The sequence below is a fragment of the Micromys minutus genome (assembly GCF_963924665.1).
Source record: "Micromys minutus genome assembly, chromosome: 4".
Lineage (NCBI taxonomy): Eukaryota > Metazoa > Chordata > Mammalia > Rodentia > Muridae > Micromys > Micromys minutus.
Genome location: NC_137973.1, coordinates 88,617,609 through 88,642,926, shown reverse-complemented (window position 1 = coordinate 88,642,926; position 25,318 = coordinate 88,617,609). Strand labels below are relative to the sequence as shown.

General features: G+C 37.0%; 1 protein-coding gene across 1 annotated transcript in view; it reads left to right on the top strand.

Moving 5' to 3' along the window:
• LRRC7 (leucine rich repeat containing 7) overlaps window positions 1-25,318 on the top strand; it is a gene marked incomplete at both ends in the record, with an annotated part of 278,327 nt that overhangs the window by 93,509 nt on the left and 159,500 nt on the right. The window contains 2 exons of the mRNA XM_080916060.1: window positions 19,879-19,996; window positions 20,603-20,639. Coding sequence (XP_080772186.1) covers window positions 19,879-19,996; window positions 20,603-20,639 — 155 coding nt within the window. The remainder of the gene's footprint in view (window positions 1-19,878; window positions 19,997-20,602; window positions 20,640-25,318) is intronic.

The window sequence follows — 25,318 nt, the reverse complement described above, 5'->3', positions numbered from 1 at the left end:
GTTGGTGGGGTTGTAAACTGACACAACCACTCTGGAAATCAGTCTGGCAATTCATCAGAAAATTGGACATAGTACTACCTGAAGATCCAGCTATTCCACTTCTGGGCATATACCCCAGAGACACTCCAATATACAGCAAAGACACATGCACCACAATGTTCATAGCAGCTCTATTTATAATAGCCAGAAGCTGGAAAGAACCCGGATGTCCTTCAGTAGATGAATGGATACAAAAAATTGTGGTACATTTACACAATGGAGTACTACTCAGCTATCAGAAACAATGACTTAACCAGATTCTTAAGAAAATGGTTGTATCTAGAGATTATCATCCTGAGTGAGATAACCCAGTCACAAAAGAACAGACATAATGTGCAGTCACTGATAGTGGGATGCTAACCCCTAAGTCTCAAACTACCCCAGAAACAACTCACAGACTGTGTGAAGCTCAAGAAAAAATGAAAACAAAACAAAACAAAAAAAAAAAAAACATTATGCTCAATCCTTAAACACCAAGATTACGTTCACTAATTCCGGGTTACATCCTGTTTTACATGTACTTTTTGCTCATTGTAACTAGTAAGACCTTAATTCAGAGTAGCAAACCTTTAAAAAAAAGAAAAAAGAAGCCAAGCACTGACAAAAAATATATTTGTATACATTTATTCAAAAATGTTTAAATTTTTTTCTTTTATCTTTGTTTTTTAAAATGTTTAAAAAAAGAGAAACTATTTAAGATATACAAAAATAAAAAAAAAATCACAGTTTTATTAAAACAGTAACAAAAGTATATTATACAAAATAATTTGGTTCATTATTTTCTAGTTTCTTATTCTGTAACCCATGAGAATGGTCTCAAATATTCCCAAAATAAGACATATAAAGGCACAGTTTTATAATAGTCATCCACTTCATCTTGTTCTTACAATCTTTTTGACTCCTCTTCTGCATATGTCACTGAGAATAGAAGGGAAGCATTTTATAAAAACTATCCATAAAGGTCAAAGTGTTCCTAAGTCTATCACTTTCTGCACAATGTCCAGTTGTGAATTTATACTAATTCCCATCTACAGAAAACTTTTCTGATATGAGTGGAGTGACTTGCTGATATATGTGAATATTATTGTGTCATTTAGAGTCATTTTATGGTTTTGATCCTTTAGCAGAACAACAGAAGTACTTTTGGAGGGACCACATTGTGAATATTGCTATTTGATACATTGGGAATGTCCTGAATTTTACATTGTAAATTATTTTTTAAAAATCATGATAACATAATACAGGCATTATAAAGATTTCTTTATGATATTAAAATTTCTTGAGCTATTTTGACATCTAATACATATTCATTGAGGAAGTAGAAAATGAAATCTTGATTACTAGAGCCTGAATAGAGTTGGCTGTGGGAAAGATGGAGAGAAGATGGAAGTGTGTACAAAGAGGTACATGGATAGGAGGAAAGCATTCTAATGTTTTGGAAAATAGGAGTGTAACCAGAAAAATTTGAAGGTTCACAACAGAAGGTAGTAATTATATGTAGTTATTGTTATACATTATCAGCATGAAGTGAAATGATATACCATATTCTATATTCTGAAATCCATAAAGCTAAGGCAGATCCAAGCATGTGCATGTCTCACAAGGTCACAGGTGATACTTATATTGCAAACTGAGGAATAAAATTCTTATTATTTAAAAAAAGAATAAAACTGCCTCATGTATGTGCATAAGTAATAAAGATGTAACAAGAATTGACTGTTTAATTTCTTTTTTAGAGTTTCATACTTAGATGCATTCTAAATATTTTGGCATCCATATGGACAGTGAAGTCTGCAAATCTATGGCAGATCAAAATGAAAGACAAGTGGACATAAACATCTCTTGTAAAGAAGATATCAGATTTCATTTCTTACTCATATTTCTATTGTTGCTAAAAATGTTTCCGTGGAAAATTTAATATGTCAGTTATTCTTTGACAAAAGTATCAGTAAGCAATGGCCCTCTGTCTAGTTCATGTATTTTCTGTATATTTTTCAGTCTTTCAGGTGAGAACTCAATTCTTTCATGTTTCTCAATTGCACATGGATAGTAAATCTGGTAGAAACATTTTAAAGTCCCGTTCTCTAATCTCTGCTGCCATTTAGTATGAATCATTTCCTAGATTTTAAGTACTATACAAATTGGCAAACTCATTTATTCTGCATGTTTTTTACAGATGCTATTTTAGGGACCAAGGTTCACTATTGGACAACCCAAGTTCCTAGTCTCACAAAATGTATTTTACTGTGAGAAGTAAATAACTTAAAATGGGACATGTTAGGTAGCAGCAGGAATCCTGATGAAAATAAAGTGCAGAATTTCTGAAAGGGCTGTTCAGGTTGAAAGGGCAGTCCACGCATATGTGAGGAATGACATTTTGTGTTCAGTTCTGACTGACAGGAAGAGGTCACAAGGAGTTATCTGAGAATAGGCATGCTAGGCCAGTAGTCCAAGGACTTGCAAGAGAGTGTGTGATGGGTAACAGAAAGAGGAAAGCAGACATGACAGGAGGCTGGTGGACAAAATCAACTGAATCTGAGATCTAATTCTAAGTGAAGGATTTAAAAAAAATAGAATATAATATCACTTATTTTTCAATTGTCAATTTTGGTGCAGTACAAATACAGCATGACCAAAGAAAAGTAAAAACAAAGAGAATGAAGTTGGTATAATTTAGTGGAAGTCACAGGCTTCAACTCTGCCTGTGTAGTTTTAAAAATAAAAGATAAAATAAAACCCTTCAGACTAGGTTCTATAGGTTAAGAGAATAATGTAGCTGATGAAATTGGAATATCAGGGCCTGAGAAAGATCTAGAAAGAATAGCCATTTGTGGAACTAGAATATAAGCATGAAGTATCACCGAGGATGTAGGAAGAACAAAAAATGTGTTGTCATGGAAGCAGAGAAAAAATGGAAAGTGTTTAAAAATAAGAGGTAGTATGAACAGAAACTGTGACAGTAAGAGCAGGTGGTAGCTTTGTATTTAGTAGGTGGGAAGAATAACTGTCATTATAAGGTCGAACTGAAGTGAGGAACAGACCTGAAGCACCAGCAAAGCTGACTCTCCTGTGAGATGTCACAGGGAAGAAATGAGGCTAGCTGGAGAAACCCATGAAAATAAGGCACTGCTAGTTCTTCTTAAGTTTGGTGACATTTGGGGATGGAGAGGCTCACAGATTCAAAGCACTTACTGCTTCTGCAGGGGCTTCAGGTTTGATCCTTAGAACCCACATGGCAGCTCACAACCTTCTGTAACTCTATGTAGTATGTGGGAGATCTGACACCTTCTTCAGGCCTCAAAAGGCACCAGATATCCACCTAGTACATGTAGGTTAATGCAGACAAAACATTAAATATATACATTAAATAAATATATATATACATTAAATATAGCATAGATGTATACATTAAATAAAAACAAATACATCTTTGAGTGAAAAGATGGGAACTCCTTGCTACAGTCAATGGCGTGGAAGCTCATTTGTATGCATAAAAGTAAAGAAGAAGAAAGGAACTGGATGCCAGAAACTGCTGTCTTAATTAGAAGCAATAGCAGAAGAACCTAGAGTTGCTGAATATGTTAAAAGCTGACTTTGAGAAAAGCAGATGTCTCCAATCATTGTAATAAACAAGGAAGGAGAAAACATGGGTGCAGACAGTGACAGTTTGTAGAACTTGTGGGAAATGATGTACACTGAAACCTGGATTAAATAATAAAGGTTTTGGTGTGTGAAAAGAAGTTCCGAAATTGAATGAACTAAAATGTTAAAAGGAGTCAATCCTACAATGCACTAGGAAATAGGAGCATGAACCTCAGGCTTATAATTGAAGGTCACACAACATCAACTGAGAGTCATAAATATGTCTGCTAGCCATCCTTTGTAATGATCCTGCTTGAAGTAGGGTGCAGGAATGAACATCTGTGTCCAGGGCCAAAGACACTCCTTTGCCAGGACAACTCTTCCAGGTGTTTTGTTGGCCTCTCTTTTTGCTATATTTTGTTGGTCTCAGTTTTTAGCCCACTTAAGCCCAGTGAAGTTACAAGTGGCTGAAGCTGGTACACTTGTCACACAGCACAGAGTTTTTAATACAGATTTAAGGTGTACCAATTGTGTTTTCAATCTCTGGGGTTTGTACTCTGCCCCTTTGCTACAATACTGCCCAGGAATCTCTCTATAGTTTAATATTTGACTCAACATATATGAACTAGAAGATATAGTCTAACATTATAAGATTTAAACCATAAAATCTAAAAAATAGTATTCAATTATTAAATGAGCTCTTATTTATTAATTGTTGCTCTTAGTATCTATTCTATCTATGTCCTGTGCAGAATGACCTTTCCTGTACCAATGAGTTCAAACCTATTCCCCACTTTCTCTTGCTTAGGATCCAGACTATCTACTGTATATGAGGTACTTGAGCTGGTCTTTTTCAGAATAATGAGGATGGATCCATTTCTGTTCTGCTATAGGCAGGCATACAATTTGACCAATACCATTTTTTGGCATCATCTTTGTCAAAAATCAGGTATTCATATGTGTGTGGATTATGTCTGGGTCTTCAGTTTTATTCCATTGATCAATATACCTATTTTATGCCTATACCATGCTTCTTTTATTACCATAGCTCTATAATTTAACCTGAAATCTGGGATGGTGATACCACCAGGAGTTCTTTAACTATTCAGAATTGTTTTAGCCATCCCAGGTTTATTATGTGTTCATATGAAGCTTAAGATTAATTTTTCAATTTTTGTGAGGATTATGTTGAAATTCTGGGAGTTGCATGGAGCCTATAAAAATATTTTGTTACTATGGACTTTGTTACCATATTGATCCTCCCACTCTACAAGCATATGAGGTTTTATTTCCATCTTCTGATGCCTCCTTCAATTATTTTCTTCAATTTCATGAAGTTTTTATTATACAAGTATTTTATTTGCATGGTTAGAGTTACCTGAAGATATTTTATTTTTGAGGCAATGTGGAGATAACTGTTTTTTCAGATATTTTTCTCAGTCTACCATTCATAAGGCTGCTGATTTGTATGTGTTGATTGTGCACCCTGCTACCTTATTGAAAGTGTTTATCAGCTATAAAAGCTTTCTGGCAGATTATCTTTTATTGATAAAATAATGTTATCTGCAAGTAAAAATCTTTCTTTTTTTTCTAATTGTATCTCCTTTGGTTGTCTTATTGCTCTAGTTAAGACTTAAAGGAGTATTTTAAATACATGTGTAAAAAGCAGACCATATTAGTCCTGTTCATGATTTTAGTGGAAATGTTTTAATTTTCTCTACATTGACAATGATGTTAACTGTGAGCCTGTTGTAAATTACCTTTATTATATTAAGATATGTCTCTCATGTCCCTAGTCTTCCCAACACTTATTACGAAAGGTATTGGAATGGGCTGTTTTGTTTGGGGGGAGCTTGATAGATTTTATATTAGATGCAAAATATTGGTTATTGGATCAACATTTCTATTAATATCTCAGAAAAAAAGGTGAAGTCTAGTGCAGGGTTGTAGGCTGCTCCTCCGTGCCACTTGGGGAAGCAAAATGCAGGGACTGTGACTACACTTATCCCACATACTGTCTCCAGGGTGGGTGCTGGGCTGTAGAAAAGTGCAGTGACACCACTTCACTCCAGAGGTGGGAAATACCAGTTATAGGTGTGGAAAAGTCGGAGCTAGTTTGAGGGTCCCTAGGTCTGCAACAAGGCCAAGGTTGTGGGGTTCTCAGGCTCTTGACATCTGGGCACCTCTGGGAATCTAAGAAGAGACAAGAATGAAACCAGGAGCTGTGTCTGGCCGGGGTGTGGGTACAGGGTATCTCTGGCTAATCCCATCTGGAATAGTCCTTGGCTTGACAGCAGCAGGCTTGGTGACTGTGGTGGCTAGAAGTACAGAGAGGCCTTCAACAGGAAATTGGGGTCAGATCTTTAGGCAAAAGTCTTCCTTATGGCCCCCCATGGTGGAATTTGGTAAAAATAGTCTGTGGTTCCAAACAGTTTATTGTCATAGCAGAAAACGGATCTGTAAAACCATACCTCACTTCTCGGGGTAGACCTGAGATTAAATGTCTTTTGCATAGAGGAATGTCTGGGAAACGAAACTTATTGGCTAAGCCCTCCAAGCCTTTAGGTACCTCATTAGCATGGAGAACTCTGTCATGAGCCTATATGACCTGTGGTCACATCATGCCTCTTTTATGTAAAAAGCATGACATTTGTTTCAAGTCAGGAGTCTGGTAGGAAGCTGGGGGTCACCTAAGCTTCAGGTGTGTGCCCACAGAGTCTCTGGATCTCAACCTGTTCTACCTTACCAAACTTCTCGGCATGATTTTAAGTCCCACAGCCTGGATCTGAGTCATTCTAAAATGACCAGAAATAGAAAAGAATGTTTTATCCTGAGAACAGAAACAGGTAGTGGGGCTTGTTAAACTTTGAGATATCTTTGCAAATGAGTTAGCATATAATTTATAGAAAATTAAACTTCATACTCAAGTCCAGATTCTCTTTAAAATCACATAAGATCTAGTAAGGTCCATAAACCAGTTTTTGACAATGGCAGATGGAGTTAATCAGTGATGGTACTGGACAATAAGCAAGAATCTTTTGCCATTGACCACAGGTAGGATCATTGCAGCAATAAAATTCACTGTTTGTATACTAAAAATGAAATGAGTTTTTAATTTAATATGGATATTCTTTAACAATAATACTCAATTTATTAATAAATAATTTAACAAAGGGTAACATTGACAAACTAAGCATCAGACACATATCAGATGATTTGTTCTCACAAGGGAACAGGAATGGAAAAGATTTTCTTGTTGGCATGGAAATCAGGAGTTTAACAGCATCATTATCAGATGGGTGCCTGCTAAGATATACAACCAACCAGTGGCACTTTGGAAATGCTCGATGGAGCATTCTTTCTACCTAATAACATTGAAAACAAGATTTAGGGATAAGTAGGAGTTCTTCAGAAAAGAAGTGTGTGCATTCCAGGTTATGGACAGGCATTGCTAAAGAATTTAAAAGTTCTACATTGTGTGTGTAAAAAAAAAAAAAAAAAAAGTCAGAGAAAGAAATAAGATTGAAATGGTATAGCCTTCTGTGTTAAATTGAAGAATTTTAATTTTGTCCTAAAATGTACTTAAAAGTTCAGAAGATAATACTAAGATAAGATGATCCTCATGACAGACAGTCTGACTGTATCTAAAGTAGACTACACAGAATGAATATATAAGCAAGAAAGCCATGTACCCCAATCCTGAGGCATGCTGTTAAATCTGAGGTTGGCCTGGCCTGTTTATGTGTAAAAAGTTCTGTTATGTCAAGGTATTCCAAACTTTTAAAAGAACATAAATCTACTTGATAGCTATTTTGAGTCTGACCTTTCATAGAACTGATCTTTCCTCAGCTGTGTGAACCACCATGTGTTGTTGGCTACCAAAAATAAGTAGATTATAAGTAAGAAACACTTAGAGAGTCTGTTGTGCTATGTCCTGCCATAATGACCAATAATTGAAGACTTATAAGACAGAAGCATGGGTAAGCTCTGGAAGTCACCATCACCTGCACATGGAGACAAAAATCCTATTCCCTTGTCTTGTCAGAAGGATGGAGTACAAAGGTTAAAAAAACTGACTAGATTCCAAAGACAAGGAACCATTCTTCAGACAGTGAGAGTACACACAGGCACAGAAAAACATACATTGGAGTCAGGTCATCTTGAATCTGAACCCTACCCTAAACATGCTCCTGTGACAAATGGAAAAAAAAAAAATCTTGTAGTTTACAAGAATATTTTGCCTTTCTTTTCACTTTATCATCATCTTGTGGCAATCCTCTACAATTTTAAATTAAATAATATAACATGTGAGTGAAGTGTGACATGTGCATTTTAGGAAGCAGCAATGAGTTTTATTAGCTGTCACAATGTAAGCAATACATGCTGATCTCGTTTTCTTTTTACAGATTGAAAGATGATAGTCCTATGTTCCAAAGTTTAAGTGATCTTTTTTTATAAATAAGCAATGATTTAAAGCAAGAGAAAAATCATTTTACAGGCACCCATTCGACAGTTCATGTGGAAATTTAGTGTAAGTCAATTTCTGGAACTAGTTCTTCTTCCCATGCAAGGAGATTTCCACAATGAGCCTGAAGCAGCACTGAATCAACCATCTGGTTGGTCAGACGCAGAAGATCTGAAGGTCTCTCTGCAGTCTCCCAACACTTTCTGTTGTTCTGGCTAAACTGGAGCCTTCCTGTTGGTTGGCTGAGAGAAAGAAAGGAGGGAATTGTGGCCCAAAACGTTTTCTTTTTTTTTTTTAAAGTAGATGAAATAAAGATTTGTTTTCCTTTTTTACAATATAGGTTAATTATGCAGCATTTAATTTCTATGGTCTCAATAGAGACTTTCCTATGTCAGCTGTCTTCAACAGGAAGAACTGCTCTTTTCTTTGTTCTAAATAATTAAGGGTTGACTGCAGAGAACCTTGTAAAATACACGCACCATGCCAATGTTCTCATTAACATTAATAACAACAGCTTTTTTACTTGTCAGTGAAATGGTGTCACTAGCCTGTGAAGAAACCTAATTCAGAGATATGTAGCAGGGCTCAGGGTAGAAGACCCTAGCAGACAAGAGTTTTACTCTATTTACAGAAAGAAAGACACAGAGAACAGGAGCCTGTGGATTTTCAAGGCAGGGTGACTGCACTGACAGGCAGAATACAGAGCTCGATCCTCCGTCAGTGCAGGACATGAAGTTTCATTTTGACATCTCCCTTCCCAGCCATAGGTGTGCAGAGAAGCGGGCTCTTCTGGTTCTGGCATGATTCCAGTTGTATCCGTTCTCAAGCTCAGCACCACACTTTCTGATCTCACTTGAACATTCATTCAAGCCCAGCAAGCCTAATTATTGCAGTAAAACCTGTCTATTGTCTCAGTTTCTCCCATCTCAGTAACTACTCATGAGTATGGGGGCCCTGTCTTCCCAGAGTTCCTCTCAGCTCACCTTCCAAACAAATCTGTGTCTTGTCATTTTTCTGTTTTCTATTTGTTAAAATTCTTTCTTTATACTTCCCATCCTGATTTATTTGTCTGGCCCTGGTCTCTAGGACACTAGTAAAACAATCTTTTTATTGATAGTTCTTAAACCATTACTTTCTCTCTGTTTTATTCTCCACACATCCAACAGTGAAATGCTTCCAATGTATATATGACCAAGCCACGGAAGTTAATGTCCCACTGCTTCATTACTTCGGAAAAAAAAACCTCTATGTACCTGAGCCTGAGCATGGAGTAGTAAAATGAGCACTCCATTGTTGGGATTCTGTAAACCCCATCCCAAAGGTAGCTGTGCCACAGTTACCTGGCATGATGCATCACCGCACCTCCATGGAGTATATCCCCTTCACTCTCTTCATCTTTTTCCTTACATCCGTTGTCTGGCTAAAATGAACCTTGTAGCCTCTAGCTTTACAGGGTTGATCCTAAAACAGAAAATGGTATTTGTATGCCTGTTATCCACTCAGCCACTCATCTCAAGATCTCATTTTTCCTGACCTTCATCTTTACCTTCTGATACAATCACTTTGTTTCATGCTCTGCTGTATCTCCTTTTATGCCTCATACACAATATATATTGTGTGTTTGATCTGTGTCCACAGACACAGGATGAAGCAAATAGTACTGCTGTGTCTACCACTACAACCACTGCCACAACCAGCAACACCACCACCCTGTGGAAGTCAAGTTAATATTTGAATCAACAAAAAACTAGTATAGCAGTCAGTCTAAAGCTCTCTTTTTATTTATACACTCATTGCACAAGTAATTATAATTGAACTTTGTAAGTGGATCAAAGGAATGTAAAAGATTAAATGAAGTAACCATAGATGCTCTAATGACCATGCATGAAACTTTGTATCAAATGCCATCCAACCTGGAATTGTTCATACTTATATTGGTTGTTCCCCTGAGACAAAAACCAATGCTTCCTCAAATTCTAGATAACTAGAAATCATATTAGCTTTCAGTCACCAAAAATATAACAAAAAGAACTCCAAAATAATATTCATTTTCCCACATCACCTTGATCTGTAGTTTAATGTAATATTACCCTAGGCTGCAGTGTGGTTTAAGGGTAGAGCACCTACCTTGTGGAGCAAAGCCTCGGCTCTGTCCCCAGCACTGACAAAACAGTTTATCCCAAATATCCCAGGAAAACTAGAAGATGAGGAATAACTAGAAATATGATTTTCTACTGAAAATTGTTTCTGTTTCTCTCTTGATATTAGCTTGATACTGCCAAGTAATCATAGGTATGTTCGTTAAATATTTTAACTTTTTTAATTGAATAACTTTATTTTAAAAAACAAAGATAAATGTACAGATTTTAAAAGCATTTTTGCATAACAGTATATGAATACATTTTTGTCAGCACTTGATTTTTTAAAGGTTTGATAGTATGCCTTAAAATCTTACTAGTTACAATGAGCATAAAGTACATGTAAAACAGGATGTAACCTGGAAATATTCAAAGTTTTCTTGGTGTATAAAGATTAAGCATAGTGGTTTTTCATTTTCTTTTCTTTTTTATTTTTGGCCTTTGTTTTTCTTGAACTTCATATAGTCTGTAAGTTGTTTCTGGGGTGTTCAGAGCTTTCTGAGGTTAGTATCCAATTATCAGTGACTGTATATTATGTCTGTTCTTTTGTGACTGGGTTACCTCACTCAGAATGACATTCTCTAGATGCATCCATTTTCTTAAGAATTTCATAAAGTCATTGTTTCTGATAGCTGAGTAGTACTCCATTGTGTAAATGTACCACAATTTTTGTATCCATTCATCTACTGAAGGATATCTGGGTTCTTTCCAGCTTCTGGCTATTATAAAAGGGCTGCTATGAACATTGTGGTGCATGTGTCTTTGTTATATGTTGGAACTTCTCTGGGGTATATGCCCAAAAGTGGAATAACTGGATCTTCAGGTAGTACTAAGTCCAATTTTCTGAGGAATCGCCAGACTGATTTCCAGAGTGGTTGTGCCAGTTTACAACCCCACCAACATCTTCTTTGTGTTGGTGTTCTTCTTTCTCCACATCCTCACCAGCATCTGCTGTCATCTGAATTTTTAATCTTAGCCATTCTGGTTGGTGTGAGATAGAATCTCAGGGTTGTTTTGATTGGCATTTCCTTGATGGCTAATGATGTCTAGCACTTCCTTGGATGCTTCTCCACCATTCGATATTCCTCAATTGAGAACTTTTTGTTTATCACTGTACCCCATTTTTAATAGGGTTGTTTGATTCTCTTGTGTCTAACTTCTTGAGTTCTTTGTATACCTTGGATATTAGGCATGGATATTGCATATTACATGTGGGGTTGGTAAAGATCTTTTCTCAATCTGTTGGCTGCCGTTTTGTTTTCTTGTCAGTGTCCTTACCCTTACAAAAAGGCTAAGTCTGGAAATATACCTTCTATCTTCAAAGCAACAACTGTTATTCTGGTTATAAGACATACCCCCTTTGATAACTATGACAAAAGCTAAAAATCACCTTGCTGTTTCCAAAGGAAAGGGACCCAGCATCTTTGCATAAATTGTTGCTGAAAAGATCTGTATTTTAGAAAGAGCACCCACAGTGTTTACCATTTCATGAGGTGAAATACTTGAAAGCCTTTTACTGCAATCGTTCTGCAAGACAGAAAGATTCCTTGTAGCCCATGCAATATTGCCAATTGTACTAGGAAGAGCCAAACTGCTCTTTTGCCTATAGCTGGAATCTTACCTAATCCTGTCTGACCTTGCTGAGTCTCACATCAGATAAATTTATGCCCCACTCACTGCAAGAGACCTTCAGATTATTTTTGAATATAAAATCTCCTTTCTGTTATACTCAATCAATGATTCTCCTTTGAACAGCCTCTTGCCTTACCAATGTACACATCACCTTACATGTGGCTCTGAAATGGATGTTTTTATTTCCCATCAGACCATTTCTGTTAACAGGACCAGTTCTTTTCACACACACACACACAAAAAAAAATTGTGAATAAACTTACTGCTAATAAGCATTAGGGTGGCCATAAGGTCTTTAAGTTAAGGACACCAGAGGTGTTTCATCTGAGGTACTCTGAAAATTCCTTTGTCTGGCATCCTATTTAGTTAGGTCTATGTGGTATATCTCTTTGTAGCTGAGTGAATACTTGAGGAAGGTGATTGTTGGTTATCTCTCTTGAGTCCTGCACTGTATAGCTGTTAAAGAGGCTGGAGCTGAACACCAGCACTCTGGGAAGAAAATAAAGAAATGGAAGAAAGGAAAGGAAGACAAATAGAAGGGGAAGGAGGTATTATTTGGAAGCTTACAATTTCACAAAATGTGAATGGAAAACTATTTTTACTCTATTATTTCTGAATTGCTGCTTTCCTATATAAAGATAACTATTCACATTTGTATTAAACTAAAGAAATTTACATTTTCTGTAATGTACACAAAGTAGTTATTTCCTCGAAAGAGCCTTGGGAACCACGTTGGGAATGTCAGTGCTTGAACATTTTAAAACAGGATTCAAAGAGGAATTTCTAAGAAACCAACAATTAAGTTATACCAGTTCACTGGACTTTAGTCTTTTTCTAAAGCCTTCTTTTAAACACCCACAGCCCTCTTGTTCAACATTTATGAATTTACATGACACTTTCCAGGAAATGTGTCCCCACATAACAAATACTCTCAGTTATGGTGGAGAGTTAAACAGTTGTTTTCTTACCTCCACCCAGGGAATAATGTGTTGACATATAATCATTCACATGCATGTCATGGTGGCACACCTATAGTAGCCATGAATTTCCAAACCTGGATGTATAAAATACCAGTACAAAGTATAATAATGTTTAGCCATCACACTCACATGCCTCTCCAGCAGTGTATTTTCTGCTATTAAGTCATTGGTGATCTTCCTATTAGCTGTCCTAGGATGGCTCACTGGTGCCCCTGGTCTTACTTGCTCCCCTTCCTCACTCTTCTCAGATGTCATAGATAGTTATCTGTCTAGATCATATATCTTTGCAGAATGAGGAGTGTGCTGCTTTGGACACAACTTAGTATCTGTTCAGATGTGTGTGTAAATATTGGCTCTGGCCTTTGCTAATTATATACCATAAAAATCTGTGTTCTCCCCTGTAAAACAAGTTAAGAATGACATGTTGCCACTACTGTTATAAGAATATAATAAATTTTCAGAGTGAAGCTTGGTGATTTGCCCTTATGTGGCAGGTATACATGAAATGGGACTCCTGTGTTATATTATTCCTTTTAATAATATTTATGAAGAAACATCTCACTAAGAAGATGAAATAAAGCAGACCTTGCATGACACTGTCAAAGCTACCAGCACAGCAGAAACCATCAGTGCAGCCCTCACACAGGAATGTCAGTGCCAGGACCTCAACACAGGTGATAAAGACTTGTACAAGGACACAGAGTGTGTAAACTACTGAGAAGGACATAGGGTAGAGCAAGAGCGAAAACAGCATGAGCTGGAGAATGAGCGGCAGGCAAAGGGGCCTATGCAGGATGCAGGAGGCAGGTTAGAGGAGGCGTGGACAATGGAAGATATCATAGAATGAGTAAATTCGGGGATGAGGGAATCAAAGGCCACAATAGAGACTCTGCACTTTTTTTTTTGAGGAACAGATAACCATCTAAAGTTTATGAGCAAGAGACCATGCTGCATTTAAGAAGTAACATGTGGTTAACTCTCAGATGTTTCTCTAGAGAGTCATCTGCAAGGTTAATTACCAGACTTTTTAATCTAATCATCTCTTGACAGGTGCACTTTCATTTTATTCAGAATTTTGCTTCTACCATGATTATTAAGACAATAATTAGCACTCTGCTGTTGCTTTCTAGAAACAGTGGCTATTTAGATTTACCAATACTTTTCTTTTGATATATTACCAAATTTATTTAATCTTTAGTTCCATTTTGATATCACTTCTAGAATCATTTTCTCTTATACTTAAAGGTATCTTCTGATGGTGGCTTTAGTCTCCAACTCTTGGTGAAGAACTCAGTTGGTCAGTGTCTGAAATGCTGCTGTTCTGTACCTTTTCTTTAATAAAGACTATTAATATAATATTATTTTGGTTCTTGAACAACTACTATCTAGTGAATTGTTGGTAATTCATCTCTGTTTTCCTTAATTACTTTTTTCTTTGAAATCCACAAGATGTTTATCCATGTTTGTGGATTACTGTGAGATAATTCAATACATGTCCACAATATGCATCAGTCTAATCAGGATAATTAGCAACCGCATCACCTCCAGCATTTATTGTCTTCATCTTTTGAAAACTACCAAATATTTTTTATGATTTTTGAAACATCATCTAAAACTGTTGTCAACCACAGCTATCATGAGCTACTAGCACTAGTCCCTCCAGCCTCCACATGACTTGAAGGAAATCTTTCCTCCTGGCAACCTGTAGATGGTCTGGTTCTTATACTGTACAATTTCATATGAAGCTGTGTGACGATTCATTTTCTTGTTCAGAATGTTTTGAGCTTATTCCTCCTATATATTAATGGAACTTGCCTTTATAACACCCTTTATGAACCTCATCCTCTTTCTTTGCACTTACTTCCTCTACTGTTCCAAGAAAATCTAATTCTCTCCCCCGTGTCCCTTAGGAGTCTTCTTGATTATCTGGTATCTTTCTTGGCACATTAATTACTCCCAAATACCTGACCTGCCACTACTTTCTGCATCTGACATTAATCTCTTTTAATCTTATTCATTGATTTCTCTTTGATAATATCTTATTTCATCCTCTTGTTTTCAGATCCTGACTTAGTTATCTAAACATAACTTAATAGCACAATCACTCTTCGGGTTTTGTTTTTGTTTTTCTTTAGCAACTCTAACAGCTTGTTTAACTCTATATCTACAGTTTGTAATTATCGCATGACTATTGAAACTTTGTTGGCTAATAATTGTCAAGGGCCAGTTTTAACATCACAGGTAAACTGAGGCAGGGCATAGCATCTGCAATTGATCACTCAGCAGACTTTTCTTTAAAGGAACGAAGCTTGATTTTTTTTAGGCCCATCAAAAAGTAAGGAAAACACACACACACACACACACACACACACTGAAAAAAGCAAGTCTCCAACCACTTTACATATGTACATACAGAGTGACCTGTCTAAACCCTGGGCTCAGAGACAGTTCAGCTCTGCTCTTGAGGGCAATGCTGACAATCAGCATATATTCAGTACACATACCCTTAATACAGACTCAGGACATTTTCTCCAAGATCCAGATCCCCTCAGATTATCAAGTGAATGTAAGAAACTATTTTGAAATGGCAACTGAAAACAACATAGCCATGCATGGCCACTACTCAGCCCCCTCTGACACTCTCAAGTAGATTCTTCCAAGACTCTTTCTTTTTATCACTCCTTTCTGAGAGACTGATATGTGTTGCTGACATTCTGTCCCAACTCAATTAGATGCCCTGTGAATGTATTTCCAAAACCCAGTACAGAATTACACAGGGCACTTATATGTTTGTCTGAGTATTGAAGGGCAGACTCTGGATTCCATGAAATGCCTCCTTACTTCATGACTCCCTGCACTTAAAGCCTGGTGTACTTGACCAAGTATAGCTGCACATGGGCCATTCACTTGTGTGTTTGAGTATTCAATCACAAAGTCTGGATCATAAGAGGATAGCTCTTTATATATCTCATAATGTCCCTTGTAACTCACAGCCACATAGGTCTAGTTTGCAACAGGCATAACTAAAAAGTGTCTGAGAAATTGATGAGTGAAATTATACTTTATAGAATGAAGAGAACAAGAGGTCTTTATGCTCACATAAAAGCACTAGGAAAACAAATGAGGAATGTTAAAAATTCAAGGTATTTTTTCCAAGGGAGAGATGTATAATTTGTTTTCTGCCCAGAAGTCTGGGAATGGATGTAGTTAGTAACCTGGTAACCTGTGTTTCTATAGGGCCATGACACACCCAACTGCTGGAAACTACTACATTTATCTTAGACTTTTTTACTTCACTAGACCTTTATCTTGACCATCATTTCCTAGTCACTAGAACCCAACCTTATAGGAGATGTCACATTTACTTTACAATAGCCTAGATGACTTCTGAGCTATTTATAGACCAGGTGATACCTGACTCCTTCAGGCATTTATATTTATCTCAGCCATTCTTCCTAGACCCTTATGTATATTTAGTACTGTTTCTCAGTCACTAGAACCCATCATTATAGAAAATGTACTTTGTAAAGAGTTTCAGTGTAAGCATTTCTTAAGCTTTGTTGTACACATTGGATTGAGTTTATCATTGGGTAACATTTTGCAAAATTGTGCTAGGGTTAAGATAACATACCAGGGCCACACTCTAGATGTTTGAACCAACATGCACTACAAAATCATGTTGAACAGGATTTCCTTCTTGCATCATGGATCATTACTATTCATAGAGTTTGCAGAGACCACACAATAGAATATACTTTTGTAGCCTCAAATAATTTTTATTCAACTTTTGGAATTTTCAATACCATAGCTTTAAAAATGTCTAAGTGTTTGTACTTCAGTTCTAAAAGCCTCTTACAGAGTCAGTAATTTAAATTACATATGCTTCTGAAACAAATCTCTTCATCATTAAATTGCTTCCTTAGCTACAGAGAAATGGCACCATAGCACAAATGTGTCTTCAGATTCAAAACATTTCTATTGTTTTTAAAATGTGAGATATTAGCAAATGAAAATCAGGATACTCCTGTAGTAAACAGTCTGACTCTAATTAGCTATTTTTTATGTTTCTTGTTTCCCCTATATTGAAGAAAACTGTTCTCCTATAATGATCCCACCTCATTTTTACTAAAAGCTTGGATCTTGAGAAGGCCTTGTAAGGGCCCTTAGCTTTGAAGAGGGCATGACTCATGGGAAGAATTTCACTCAGATTAGAAACTTGATCTAGGAAACACAGACTCCACACAGACTGTTTAACTCTCTGAAGCTTCCTGTCCAAAGCTGCCTATCTCAGCAGAGGCTTTGTACACTTCTCATTTTCCCTTTAATTATCTGCACTCTCAAAATTATTGGCTCAGCATAAATTGTGGACAGGAAAGCATCCTGTGGTACATGAAAAGGAGAAATGTGTGATACCCAAGCAAGCTGATCAAGATTCTGCATCCAAACAGACTGCTTTGTTTAGAAAAGTAGAAACAGATCATCATATTGTGATACATTAGTGTACTTTTAATTGTTAACAGTCACCAAACTTCTCTGGATACTGTAGATTCACAAGTGATTTATTCACCAAATCTAAAACCCTTATTATGAGTAAATCTTTAGTACTAGATTGTTGGGGAGAGGAGTCCTTAAAAATAACTTACTCTCTCCCCTACCTCATTCCTCACCACATATGGCATATTGGAGAACTGGCCCAAGGTTATGAGAGTGGAAGAATTTGCCATGTTCTTTACCAGCTGCAGTGGGTCTTGCACATCACCTGAGCAACAAGGTAGAGCTAGTCCTGGTGGAGAGCCTGTCCAGAAGATATGAGATCAGGAGAGCTGGCAGGCTGACCAGCTCAAATATCTCTCAGGCTTAGATCCTGAGATTTGAATTATCCCACCCCAACATCTACCCTCTGGAAAAACTGCTAGAGTGCATGAATGGGTGTTCCTACACATCTAAAGCTACAACATCTCTACTGCACAGGAAAACAGCAGGATATTCAAGGTTCAGTATTGATAGAGTATTAGAAGCCCAAGGCTTTGTACCAAACCAACAAGTTATTCAAGTAAACATTTGCAAGGAAAAACGTATGGACAAAAGTTTATATTATGGGACACACTGTGACACAACAGCTTCCATGAGATTTTTCTAGAAGGGGTGTGGCAAGGTTGGAGAGCAGATATGAGGAGAGGGAGAGATAAGTGGGATTGGAGTGCATGATGTGAAACTCATAAATAGCCAGTAAAACATTTTCCAAAACAGCCTACTCTTGATTGTAAAGTACATTCCAAATATCAAAGATGTTAGTAAAGGAAATCTGTGAATATTTTTGATAACCTATATTAACACCTTTTGTTCTCTCAAGTCTCATGTTGTATGGCTTAGCATTCCTACTCTACAGACAAGAAAACTTCTGGGTTCAAAAATAACACTGCAGTAAAAGATAGTGTTGAGCAGATACTGATGTTGAGTCAAGTGCTCACTCTGGCTTAGATTCTTCCTGGTAGAACATGTAAGGGAGTTTCCTCTTAGAATATTTGTATGTAACCTCATTCAAAATTAAGAATATTAGAATTCCTACTAAATCCTGAATGCATTTAAGAAGTTAGTTTTAAAAGACTGTATTTTAAGAAGCATTAGTTTTAACATTTTTTAATGTGGTTGTAGTGACCAACAGAAGGAGTAGTTACCCAAATCAATAATGAGATAATTGACCAGTAAGTTGTAACTAATGACTTTGCAGGCTCATATATAATATCACAGTCTTACTAGATAACACAGACTGAAAGTCAGTTGAGAGAAACTTCCAGGACTGCAGCCATGTGTTTTTTCTATTTGGTTAATAGGAATCTCTTTCAAAGAATTCATTAAACATCTTTTTTCATAGTTTTATTTTTTTAATGTACATTTCTATATAGGGTATTGAAAAAATAATTCTGACATATCAAGTAGCAAATAATCTTTATAAAAAACCTAAGATGACTAACTCAAAGTAAGAGACTTTATACATCCTCTTATGTAAGAAGTCGTATGATCTCCCTTTTTAAAAAGCTAATGAGTTAAGAAATAAGAACCGTATGTTACATTGTTTTTTTTCCTATAAATAAGGAATTTCATGTAGGAAGAAACAGTAGTTAAATATACCATTATCCAACGCATAATCATGATTACCAAACTTCATTTGTAGGAGTTCAGTAAAGCAGCATTTAAAATGCCATAAAAAGATCTCATTAAGATAATTCTACAAGAAAATTAATAAAAACTGTTTTTTCGACTGTTCATGCCTTTAATAGTTAAGATGAGTTGAATAGAGCTTTAAAAAAATAGGGCTATTGTTTTTCACAGTATGGTAAAAGAAACACTACATTACCCAATTTGTCCAAATTGATGTCTTCCGGAAAATACAAGTAGATTTACCTCCATACAAGACTCATTGAGTGAATCAAGCAGCCACCTCCGAAACACATCTCAACCCACAGTAGTTGTGAGCATGCTGGGTTCTAGAGTCAACTGTAGCATTTGGTTCTCCTTCACCTAGTACTTTAGATTGATAGAATTATAAATTGAGCCTGACTGAGTTTTCATTCAAGGTTTCATTTACAAGTGATTTATGAGGCACAGCAAGGGATACAAAAGATTGTGAGTGTGATGTTCTGATGTGCTGCAACTCCTGACAACATACAAGTATTTATTTAGAATGAAGAAATAAATGTAATGCTTTCTGAAATCTAATACAGTGGTAACATAAAGAGAGCTAGGGTGATGCCCTAGCTTTGAGAATGCAGACCTTAATTCCTGAAGGCTTTTGTCTGCCTGGTTTTCATTTTGTTCTGTTTTGTCTATGTCTCTATGGGAAAAAATACATTGAGGAGCTAACTGCTGGATGTGTTGTGAAACTGTTCCCGATTGGGTATAGAAGAAAGTAAGAGTAATCAATGGTTCTTTTACTGTCATGTTGATAAAAATGGCAACTTAAAATTTGCTACTGAGTTTAGTTATGAGTGGCTCTAACCAAACTGTAGCCTAACTAGTGATTGGTTCTTTTCTATTACAGCAATTATTCAACTGTCAAGCTCTACGGAAATTAAGCATTCCTGATAATGACCTCTCAAGTCTGCCAACCTCCATTGCTAGCCTAGTTAATCTGAAAGAACTCGACATCAGTAAAAATGGTAAGACAAGAATCTCTAAACTCCTTCAGATCTTTTTACTGAAAATGCCTTCTATTTTCTTAGTGAGTGATAAAATTTTCTTTGATTTTATTAAAGTTCCTTTAATTTTAAGAGATAAACTATACCTGTAACTCAGAGACAGCAAACTTCTCCTTTTCTTCTCACAGTATATCTGACTTCCCTGGTCTTATTTCTTGCTGGTCTCAGATATACATTCTAACTTTCTAAACTATTTTGCATCCTCTGGTAGGTTGATTCTCATTTTCAGAGTGTTACCTACTCAATGAGCTCTGTTTTCTCCCTTAAAATAATCCTCTCATTTGCTCCCCTGAGCTTTACTGTTCCCTGAGCACTCACCTCTGCACAGCATTCACTTACTCACCATGGTTACTGGCTTTCTGCTCCTGGCCCAGATTACAAACTGTATCCAATATCAGGAGGAAGATTGTTGTTTTGGCTACTGACACATTCCAAATGACTTGAGCAGAGCCTGGAAAACCATCAAGTCTCAGTCATATACTTTGTATTTTGAGCCAAATTCAGGTACCTGGTGATTTTTTGACATGGTGTTAATATTGATTTTCATGTTGATATTTTCCCCTGAAGGTGTTCTAGAGGAAGATTGGCCTTTGGATGATCTCAAGTATCCTAATTCATTCAGTAGGTCCTTATTACTTTCCAAATAACTTCAGCTACCTATTTTATTAGAACAAATTAAAGATCTATCTCAAAGGATTGTAACCAGGTAATTTGTGGTGCAAGCACAGCCTCACCATCAAGTTCTCAAATGAAAAATATGCCATGGTCACATACAAGTATTGCTATGGTAACTCCACTCAGTATGGTTGGTGTCAAAGGAACAGGCATGAAAAAAGCAAGTCCTTCCTCACAGAACTTGCATCTTATAAGGTGATTTAGTTATGTAAATAGCTTTGGTTCAGTAGCTCTGAAGGACTGAATAACTGCTGTGTGTAATGGTATGTTCAACCTGAAGGGCATCTTTAGGAGGAGGGTGAGTGTGTTCTTAGAGAATATTTCCTACAGAGTAGTAAAAAAGCCAAACCAAAATAAATGGAAGCTGGATAGTCCTGGTGTGATGTCTAGGTAAATAAACATTCTGTTTAAAGATTTCTTGGATGTAAATATGGTATCTTTAAGATGTCGGATGCCAAATGATGCCCTATGACAGTTTCCTAAGGGAACTCTCTACAGACACTGAATGTCCTCTTTACAAGCCTTCCTATACCTTCTTATCTCAAACCCTAGATTCTGATGGTGAAAACACTATAAGCATATTCCACTTCACCCTTTCCCATACTTGAAAGTGACATGCCACATTGTAGTAAATATTAAAAATGATTATTATCTTTTATCGGCCCCCGCAGTCTCACTCCGCAGGTGCTGCTTTTAATGAAGAGCCTGTGCATGGACTCTGTCACTGTTGGGTCTGCAAGCCGTATATTCCGCACGGTTTCCTTCCCAGTCAGTTTTCTCCACTCCACCCACCCTGGTGTTTCCTCCACCGCCCGGCACAAACATGACTCTAGTGCCCAATAGATTTTCATACAGGTTTATATATTTAATTCTCAATCAACAAAACCTCTACACAATAAAATTACATCCAATAGTCAAGGATACAAACTGCCCTTCCATATGAGATAAAAGACTTATAAAATCCTTAAAATGTTCATATCTACCTAACACCAATTAAGTCCACCTGGAAGTCCAAGCTTCTCAAGCTCCATCTTGATCTCTCTCTCTCTTCCCTCTTCTCCTTCTCCTCCAAATCTCTCTCTCCACCTTTCCTTCCCCTGCCCAATCACCTTCTCTCACCTTTATTTTACAAATTAAAATAGGAAGAAGGTTCTAATGAAGTCACCTGAGTACAAGACTAGGCAGCCCTTCTTGGGGAAGTGGGATTAACATAAAAATAGAAACGGCTGCAGGACAATCCACAACAGTGCCATTTACATTATATTTCATGCACTGCATTATGTTGGATGCACCTACAGTCAATCTGCTTCCTAGAGTTTAAGTTCAATGAGATCTTGATTCTCTGTTGCTTTTTTATTTTCATTTCCCCAATAATGTGTGTCTACTATAGGATCTCAATAAATATTTACTGGATGGATTCATGACTGAATGGTAGAGAGTCATCATTAGTTTTACAGTGTCACTGGAGAGCTAAGACAGATACCCAGAAATAACCAATAATCTATAAGACACTAACTCAGAGTTGTGCTTAATTACATGCATTTTTAGAGAATGGCAGAACTAATTAAGACTGTTGTATTAATAGAAAGTTGGTCAAGTTCCAGATTTAACTTGAAAGAGATTATATATCTGCAATCAGGTTCTTAAGCAATCTTTCACACTAAGGTGACTAGCAACTGAGATATCTTCTATGAAGACTGTAAAGGTGCTCCTGAATAGCAACCAGACTTAGACCCATGAATAGGGGCATCATATCCACTTTTATTCTTGTAGGAATATATTTACTGGGTATAGTACTCAGCTATTAGAAACAATAAATTTATGAAACTCCTAAGCAAATGGATGGGACTATAAGTTAACTCAGTCACAAAAGAACACACATGGTATATACTCACTGATAAGCGGATACTAGCATTAAAAAGCTCTGAGTACCCAAGAAACAATTCACAGAAATTATGAAGCACAAAAAGAAGGAAGGTGAGAAGGTGGATGCCTCAGTCCTTCTTAGAAGAGAGAATAAAACACTCATGGGAGGAAATACGAGGCCAAATAGAGGAGTAGGGACTGAAGAAAAGACCATTCAGAGACTGCCTCACTGGGGATCTACCCTATATGCAGCTACCAAACCCAAGCACTATCACTAATAACAAGAAGTGTTTACAGGCAGGAGCCAGATATTGATGCCTCCTCAGAGGCTCTGCCAGAGTCAAACAGATACAGTTGAGGATGCTTGCAGGTAACCTTCAAACTGAACAGGGCTACCCTAATGAAGGAGCTAGAGAAAGAACTGAAGGAGCTGAAAGGGTTTGCAACATCATGGGAAGAACAACATTATCAACCAGTCAAACCCACCAGAACTCTCAGGGACTAAAACACCAACCAATGAGCACACATGGAGGGACCCATGACTCCATTTGTATATGTAGCAAAGGATAGCATTGTCTGGTACCAACTTGAGAAGGGGCCTTTTGTCCAGTAAAGGTACATTTTCTTAGTGTAGGGGAATGCCAAGGCACTGAGGTGATAGAGGGTGATTAGGAGAGGGAGCACCTTCATAGACGCAAGCAGAGAGGTAGAGGGAATGGGAGTAGGGGGAAGAGGATAATATTTGAATGTAAATACAGAGAATATCCAATAAAAATATTAATTTAAAAAAGGAAGTAGTATACAGTTCTTCCTTAAGACCTTATTTCAGTTCCTAGCAACCACATCAGGTGGCCCTCAAGTGGCTGTAACTAAAGCTCCAAGGGATCCAACACCCTCATCTGGATTCTGTGAGCACTGCATACCCATATACAATAAAATTGTTTCTGAAATAATAAAATTAAGGGAAATTCACTGTATGTTACTGCTATCAAAATGCTTATATGCATTTCTAAAAATTATAATGTGGCTAATACCACATCTGGCCTTTCAGCAGATTTAGTAGACAGTGTAAGAAATAAAAACTTACCTTATTTTTAAAGATGATCAGATAACATATTGCTATCTAAAGCTTAGTTTCCTGAAGAGTGACCTTATTGAAAGCATATAATAATTCTCAGAAGTAGTTTTCCACTAAAAATTATAAGTTACACTTATTTACCATAGGAAAAAATCTGTGAAAATTTTCAGAATCTTTGAAATTATTACTTACTTTTACCTCCATGGCCTGGAAATATTTGCACAAAATGGCATGCAAGAGATGTCAGGCCACAGTAGGGTACACATCTGATTGCAAGGGTGTGAGGTGACAATGAGAAGACCACAGCTGGCAATCACACAAACAGCCCTTCAGGAAATTATAGCTGCAGGCTGTTCCTTGTCCCCATGCTCTGTGACAGGGACCTGGGCAGTTACCCAGAGTGCTTAATGAATCTTTCAAGAATCTGTCAAGTGAAGGAAGAACAGGAGTCTGAAATGAGTAGCATCAGCAATATAATTGGCAGTTGAAATAGCCCTGCTGGAGGTGGGGAGAGTACAACAGAGCTGGAGCAGAGGGAAAGAATGTCCATTGGAATCTCTAGACAGACCCATGCAAGGACTTGTCAACCTGAGCAACAACTTGACTGAATTGTGCTTGGATTAGATTGAGAGAAGTCTGAAGCTGCTTTTGACCATCCACTGTAGACTTCAGTCTTGCTTCTGCCAACTCGGTGTTACATCACCCTTGGCCAATGCAAGACCAGCAAGCTGACCTCCTCTGACACAGAATCTATGTGATTTCCTCAGCCTGGGTTCTTCCCTACAATCTCAACACAGTTTTCTGTTCATTCAAAAATCAACGTGAATCTGCATGCACAGACGTGTGAGCACATATGCAAGCATACTCATATACACATACAATATATATACACAGAAAAGACTTTAAATGTTACATATTCTGAAATTTTCCTTCCATCTACAAATAGAAAAGTAATTAATGCATAGTTTAGTTGCCTGTTCTATGGTAACTTTTGCCTTGTGGATGATTTTGCTTTGAACTTACATCACCTTCTCAGGTGGGGTGGACACACTGGGAATTCAATCTGGGGCTTTGTGCATTACGTTTCCATTCTATTTCTTGAATAAATGGTATATTCTGATCTTGGAATTCAGAAACTATCTTGTTCACTTTTCTATTTGGAACTATAAGCACAATGTTTAGGATACATTGCCAGTTTGGGCAAGTAAGTAATATTTTATCCTATTAAAAAGTACAATGTTAAGTATGTGTTATTTCATTAGAGACTCCTCACAAAGTCCCACTTGACACACTGGAACTTCTAAGTGGTTTAATTGACTGCAGGAAAAGATAGATTAACCTGCTGCATAGCAATATGTTAAATATCCATGTTATTTGGGGTAATGACTACACCTGTCACACTGTGATTCTCCTTTTATCTTCACATAGCAGCCATCGGCCTTCTAGGCATAGTACATAATGCCCCACAGACACTTCAAACATGGTACACTTAAAACCGAAATCATCATCACCCCAATATGTACATACTTCATTTCCTGGGCCTCTGCTTATATTACTGTGATCCACTGAGGCAAAGGATGAAAACATTGGTTCTCACTTCAGCTTCTTACCCATTCAGTTGCCATGGCTGCCATGTCCTACGTCTGTGGAAAATACATTTGCTT